The sequence below is a fragment of the Haliaeetus leucocephalus genome, unplaced genomic scaffold (genome assembly GCF_000737465.1).
Source record: "Haliaeetus leucocephalus isolate CR32 unplaced genomic scaffold, Haliaeetus_leucocephalus-4.0 Scaffold261, whole genome shotgun sequence".
NCBI classification, from domain to species: Eukaryota; Metazoa; Chordata; class Aves; order Accipitriformes; family Accipitridae; genus Haliaeetus; species Haliaeetus leucocephalus.
In genome coordinates, this window is record NW_010972697.1 from 281,456 (window position 1) to 288,098 (window position 6,643).

At 60.5% G+C, this 6,643-nt stretch overlaps 1 protein-coding gene across 1 annotated transcript in view; it reads left to right on the top strand.

Annotated features, from left to right (window-relative positions):
- Positions 1–5,830, top strand: part of VAV1 (vav 1 guanine nucleotide exchange factor) — a 12,111-nt gene extending 6,281 nt beyond the window's left edge. Inside the window, exons 10-24 of the mRNA XM_010568890.1 lie at positions 92–177; positions 623–755; positions 1,151–1,260; positions 1,374–1,475; positions 2,058–2,155; positions 2,474–2,496; positions 2,612–2,657; positions 2,777–2,913; positions 3,441–3,506; positions 3,677–3,708; positions 4,476–4,592; positions 4,668–4,755; positions 4,868–4,982; positions 5,542–5,690; positions 5,777–5,830. Coding sequence (XP_010567192.1) covers positions 92–177; positions 623–755; positions 1,151–1,260; positions 1,374–1,475; positions 2,058–2,155; positions 2,474–2,496; positions 2,612–2,657; positions 2,777–2,913; positions 3,441–3,506; positions 3,677–3,708; positions 4,476–4,592; positions 4,668–4,755; positions 4,868–4,982; positions 5,542–5,690; positions 5,777–5,830 — 1,356 coding nt within the window. The remainder of the gene's footprint in view (positions 1–91; positions 178–622; positions 756–1,150; positions 1,261–1,373; positions 1,476–2,057; positions 2,156–2,473; positions 2,497–2,611; positions 2,658–2,776; positions 2,914–3,440; positions 3,507–3,676; positions 3,709–4,475; positions 4,593–4,667; positions 4,756–4,867; positions 4,983–5,541; positions 5,691–5,776) is intronic.
- The last annotated feature ends 813 nt before the right edge of the window (positions 5,831–6,643 follow it).

Below are 6,643 nucleotides of genomic sequence, written 5' to 3' on the forward strand. Positions count from 1 at the left end.
CCTCAAACCCCTCTAGCATCCCTGGGCCCCCCCATGTCCCCCCAAATCCCCCCCCCCACATCCCCCACATCCCTGCTGATGTCTGGCACAGCCGCAGTCCCTGGCACAGTTCGGACGCCCCAAAATCGACGGAGAGCTGAAGGTCTCCAGCACCGAGCGGCGCTCCAAGGTGGACAGGTGGGACAGGGCAATGGGCACCATGGGGACACCCATGGGGACATGGGAACATCAGGAGAACATGGGGACACCCATGGGAATGCTGCAGGGACACCCATGGGGACATGGGAACACCACAAGGACACCATGGGGACACAATGGGGAGACCCATGGAGACATGGGACCACCACAGGAACATTATGTGGACATGAGGAAAACAGAGGGATGTGGGGACACCCTTGGGGACATGGAGACACCATAGGGACACCACGGGGACATCGGAAACCAGGCACCCCCATGGGGACACCCATAGGGACATAAGGATGGGAACACGGGAACACCTTGGGGACACCCTTGTCACAGAGCAGGGGGGACAGAGCAAGGGCCACTCCAGGGCAGTGGTGGGAACACCCCAAGGTTCACGGTGGCCTTGGGAACCCAGTGCCACCCCCATCCCTGTCCCCAGGTACGGCTTCCTCCTGGACAAGGCCCTGATCATCTGTAAGCGCCGTGGGGACTCTTACGAGGCCAAAGACATTGTGGACCTGCAAAGCCACCAACTGCGGGATGGTGACCTCGGCCCCCGTGATGGCAAGAAGGTACCCTGGGACCCAGGCATTCCCTAAGAACCCATGTGTCCAGGTCACTGGTGGTCCCGAGCATCCAGGGGACCCAAGTGTCCAGGTCCTTGGCGGACCTATTGAAGCCTGGTGGACCCACGTGTCCGTTTCCCGGTGGACACACGTGTCCGGTTCCCAGTGACCCCAGGTGTCCTCTTCCCAATGAACCCAGGCGTCCAAACCTGGTGGATCCCAGCATCCTGGTCTTTGGTGGACACAATTGTCCAGGTCTGGTGGACCCAAGCATCCAGGCTTTTGGTCTACCCAAGTTGTCCAGTTCCTTAGTGGACACACTGAAGCCTGGTGGCCCCAGGAATGTGGTCCCCAGTGGCCCCAGGCATCTGGGCGCCACTGAGTCCCACCCATGCCTGCAGTGGACCCACACCTTCCTGCTCATCGACACGGCCGGGCTGCAGGGCTACGAGCTCTTCTTCAAGACCCGTGAGCTGAAGAAAAAGTGGCTGGAGCAGTTTGAGATGGCCCTGTAGGTGCCCCTGCACCCAGGGGTGGGGGGACCTGCCCCACTGAGGGCTGAGTGGCCCCGAGGGGGGGGACAATTTGCCCCCACCAGACCCAGGTCCTTCCATCTCTCGCCAGCTCCAACATCTTCCCTGAGCATGCCCTGGCTGATGGGCATGACTTCCATATGTTCTCCTTTGAGGACACCACATCCTGCAGGGCCTGCCAGATGTTGCTGAGGTAGGACCCCAAAATAATGTCCCCCACTCTCCTGGGGAGACAATGGGGGACAGGGTGACCTGGGAGATGGAGTTGGGAGTCTCTGGGAGAAGGGGAGGCCCCATCTAGGTGATTGGAGGTGGTACGAGGTCTTGATGGGTCAAGGTCTGGGTGAGTTGAGGCTAAGGTGGGTCAAGGTCTGAGTTGGTAAAGGATTGGGTAGGTTGAGTCTCGGATAAGCCAAAGCCAACATGGGTCAAGTCTTGGGTGGGTCAAGGACCTGGTGGGTCAAGCCCTGAGTGGCCCAAGGCCAAGGTGGGCCAAGAGTTGGGTGGAGGCCAAGGTGGGTCAGGAGTTGGGTGGAGGCCAAGGTGGGTCAAGACCAGGATGGGATGAAACTAAGGTGGGTTGATCCTGGTGGAGCCAAGACTAACATGGGCCAAGGACCTGGTGGGTCAAGAACTGGGTTGGCCCAAAGCCCAGGTGGGTCTAGGATTGCGTCAGTCCTGGGTGGGCCAAGGTAGGTGGGTGCAGGTGGGCCAATGGGTGTCCCCTCATGCTGACCGTGACCCTGTGTCCCCCCATGTCCTGGTGTTCCCCCAGGGGCACATTCTACCAAGGCTACCGTTGCAGCCGGTGCCGGGCCCCCGCACACAAGGAGTGTCTGGGGCGGCTGGGAACCTGCGGCAGGGCTGGCGCCGGTGAGAGGCATCATGGGATATCGAGGGGATGGGGGTTGTGGGATAGTGGGAAGGGGGAGCATCGTGGGATGGGGAGAAGAGCATCGTGGCTTTAGGGAGTGGAGCACTGTGGGATGGGGAGTGGGGCATTGTGGGACACAAGATGGCCGACATGGAGCAGGGTGTTGTGGGATAGGGGTGGCCCAGGTGGAGCAGAGCATTATGGGATACCCTAACAAGGGCCACCCACCCCCACAGGAGCCTAATTAGCACCAAGTGTTAATCAGGGCAGGGGTTAAATACTCCCAACTAATGAGTATTCCCTCTTCTACCCTACAGATCCAGGCTCTGGGACAAGGAAGGTAACAGCAAAATGGGTCAAAATGGGCTGAAATGCCCTCAATTTGGGAGTGGAGAAGCCCGGGGGGTGTCATGTACCACCCCCCTGGGACTAACTGGGGTCTCGTTGCTCCCCAGAACAAGTCACAGCGGTCGGGCACTGAGAAGAAGAGGGGAGACCTGGGTGAGGACAATGTGGGGGGCCCGGACACCTGGGTCCGCATGTTCAGGGGGCAGAGGGGGTGTCCATGCCCTGGATGCCGGGGTTCACCACCACCCCCCCATCATGTGTCCTCCTTCCAGGGTTGCCCAAGATGGAGGCGAGCCAGCACTACAGCGGTGTCCCCCCACCGCCGGGGGCCCTGGGTCCTGCCCTACGTCTCAGCCCTGGGGACGTTGTGGAGGTCACCGTGGCCGAGGCTGAGCAGCTCTGGTGGCAGGTGGGGATGGGACCCTCATGGTCATGTTGGGAAGGACCTCCACTACGGGGCAGACGCCCATGGCCATACTGGGAAGGACCTCTACTATGGAGGCAAACCACTATGGGCATGCTGGGATGAACCTCCACTATGGGGCAGACCCCCATGGCCATGCTGGGAAGGACCTCTACTATGGAGGCAGACCACTATGGCCATGCTGGGAAGGACCTCTACTATGGAGGCAGACCACTATGGTCATGCTGGAATAGACCCTCACGATGAGCTGGGATGGACCCCCATAGTGAGCTCAGACCACAATGGCTGTGATTGGCTAGATCTTGATGAGTTGGGAAGCCATGGTTGGGTTGGACCCCCACGATGGGGTCGGGCCAGATCCCCACAACAAGGTTGGACCCCCATGATGGGGCTGGACCTCTGTGGCCATGCTGAACCCCCACAACGGAGATGGGCTGGAGCCCCATGGCCAGACTGGGCCTCCTGTGGTCCTTTGCTGGACTCCCATGGCCCCCCTGGTCCTTCATCCCTAGGGCAGGAACGTGGCCAACGGTGACCTGGGCTGGTTCCCTTGCGCCGCTGTGAGACCCTTCATCTGCGTGAGTATGGGGACCGCAAAACATCCCCAGGAGCCCCTGCACCCACCCTGATGTCCCCAAGATATCTGGGGTGTCCTGGGATTTGGGGGTGTGTCTGTGGGATACACAGGGGTCTCAGAGGAGTTGCCTTCTGTCCCCCCTTGATCCCCAACTCTGTTTCTCTCCCCCAGGTGCCACTGCCAGATCTCTCCGTCTACCCCTGGTTGGTGTTGGGGTTCTCCATTGCCCCTGGGGCACCCCAAATCCTCCTCTGGGCTCCCATAACCCCTGGGGACCTCCCCAGTCCTCCCCCAGGGTCACCCTGTAGCCCCCAGGACCCCATGAATCATCCCCTGGGGGCCTTATTCTTCCTGGGGTCACCCCAAATCTCCCCCTAGGGTCACCCCATCCTTCTTGGGGTCACTCTATACCCTCCAGGACCTCCCAGATCCCTTCCTGGAGTCCTTCATCCTTCCTGCAGTTACCCCATTGCTCCTAGGGCCCCCAAAATCCCTCCTGTGGTCCTCCATCCCTCTTGGGGTCACTCCAAATTCTCCTCAGTGCCTTCCCCCCCTGCCCCCCAAATCCTCCCTGAGCCCTCTATCCTTCCTGGCCCCCCTCAAATCCTCCCTCAGAGTCGCACAAATCCTTTCCCAGGGTCCCCCATCCCTCCTGGGGTCACCCCAAATCCTCCCCTGAGCTTTCCATCCTTCCTGCTCCCCCCCCCAGGGTTACCCCATAGGCATTAGGACCCCCAAAATCTTCCTCTGAGCCCTCCATTCTTCCTGTGATCACCCTATAGCTCCCAGGGCCCCCCCAAATCATTCCGCAGGGGCCCCCAACCCTCCTCGTGTCCCCCCCCAAATCCTTCATCTGGGTTGCCCCATAGCTCCCAGCTCCCCCTCCCTCCCTCCATCCCCTTGAATTGCCCTGGGGAGGGGCAGGGGATGCTTGTTTTGGGGCTCAGGACCCCCATCCCTTAATCCCTAGGTACGCTGGTCCCATGGAGCGGGGGGAAGCCGAGCAGCTCCTGATGCCTCGCTCTGACGGCGCCTTCCTGGTGCGACAGCGGGTGAAGGACGCCGGTGAATTCGCCATCAGCATCAAGTAGGGACCAGGGACACTTCCCGGGGGGGGACACAAGACTGTCACTGGCTCAGCCCCCCATGTTCCCCTGTCCAGGTACCGCGGGGAGGTAAAGCACATCAAGGTGATGACAGCAGAGGGGCTCTACCGCGTCACTGAGAAGAAGGCGTTCAAGGGGCTGGTGGTGAGCATTAGAGCCCCCTTCTCTGCCAAACCCCCCTGCCCCAGATCTCTGGGTCCCCATCACATTGAGTTTGGGGGCTGGTGGTGACCCCAAGGCTTGACCATGTCCACAGGAGCTGGTGGAGTTCTACCAGCACAGCTCGCTCAAGGATTGCTTCAAAACCCTTGACACGGCACTTGTGGTGCCCTTCAAGGAGCCCGAGAGCCGGGCTGGTCCCCGGCCACCTGGTAGGACCTGAGAGATGGGGTGGCATGGAGGTGGTGGGGTCCCCCATCAGAGTGGGAGTGGTGGGGTGGATGCAGTGGTGGTGGGATGGACATGGTGGGGTCCTCTTTTGGTCATGGTGAAGAGGACAGGCTGAGGGGTACAGCTGAGTCACAGGGATGGGACAAGGGCAATGGCCAAGGGATGAGTCAAGGGAATGGTTGAGGTCAAGGGAGAGGAGCAGCCATGGGATGGGTTGAGGGGGACAAATAGCCAAAGGGGATAAGTTGAAGGGACAGGGATGAGGAGGGTGGTTGAGTCATGGGGTCAAGTCATTGGTGATGGCCAAGAGATGGGTAGAGGGATCAGCGATGGGGTGAGTCAAGGAGGGATGAATGGCCAAGAGGGACAGCTAGGTTCTGGGGACATGTCAATGGAGATGGCCAAGGGGTGGGTTGAGGGAAGGACCGTGGAACACTCAAGGGGGCACAAATGGCCACATGGACCAGATGGAGGGGACTTGGGCAGCCCTGGGGGATGACCTGGGGAACTCGTACATGTCCACGTCCTCCCCCTCCCCAGGAGCTGTGCGCAGCTTTGGTTCTGCCAAAGCCCGCTATGATTTCTGCGCCCGGGACCGAACGGAGCTGACACTGCGGGAGGGTGACATCATCCGTGTCCTAAGCAAGAAGGGCCACCCAGGCTGGTGGAAAGGAGAGATTTACGGGCGGGTATGCCACCTTCCCCACCCCAAGGTCCCGTGTCCCCCCCCGCCAAGCTCCTCACACCTTTTCCCAACGTGTCCTCCTTCTCCCAGGTTGGATGGTTCCCCGCAAACTACGTGGAGGAAGATTACTCGGAGTATTGCTGACCATGGACCCCCACCCCATCCCATCCACCACCTTGTGTCCCACCACCTGTGTCCCCCCACCCCAGAGGCCACCACGTCCCTCTCCAGCCTTCCCAGCCCCCATTAATTTATGCCTCTTCCCGCCCAGGAGGGACAATAAACGAGGATGAGGACGAGCTGCAGGGTCAGATTGTGCAGGAAGGGACGCAGGCATCTGGGTGGGGGATGAGGTCACGGGGTTGGTTTTTTCCGGGAAGGGACCCAGGCGTCCGGGCGGGCAATGAGGTCAAGGTTGTGCAGTCGGTTTCTCTGGGAACGGACCAGGCATCCGGGCAGGAATGAAACCACGTGGTTGATGTCTCCGGGAAGGGACTCGGATGTCCAAGCAGGGATGAGACCACAGGATTGATGCCTCCAGGAGGGGACCCAGGTGTCTGGGCAGGGATGAAACCATGGGGTTGATGTCCCCAGGAGGGGACCCAGGTGTCCAGAGAAGGGACATGGACAAAATTATAGGGTCACCTTCACTAGGAAAGGACCCAGTTGTCCAGGTGGGGATGAGGCCATGGGGTCACCATCTCCAAGAAGGGACCCAGGCATCTGGGCAGAGGACATGGATGAGGTTGTAGGGTCACTTTTGCTAGGAAGGGACCCAGGCATCCGGGTTGGGACAAGGTCATGGGGTCAACATCTCCAAAAAGGAACCCAGGCATCCAAGGTGGGGACGTGGACGAGGCCATGGGGTCAGTCCGTCCAAGAGACCCACATATCCGGGTGGGGGAGCCCCATCACTGCTGTTACGTGCCATGAGCGGCCTCAGGCCTCAGCCCACAC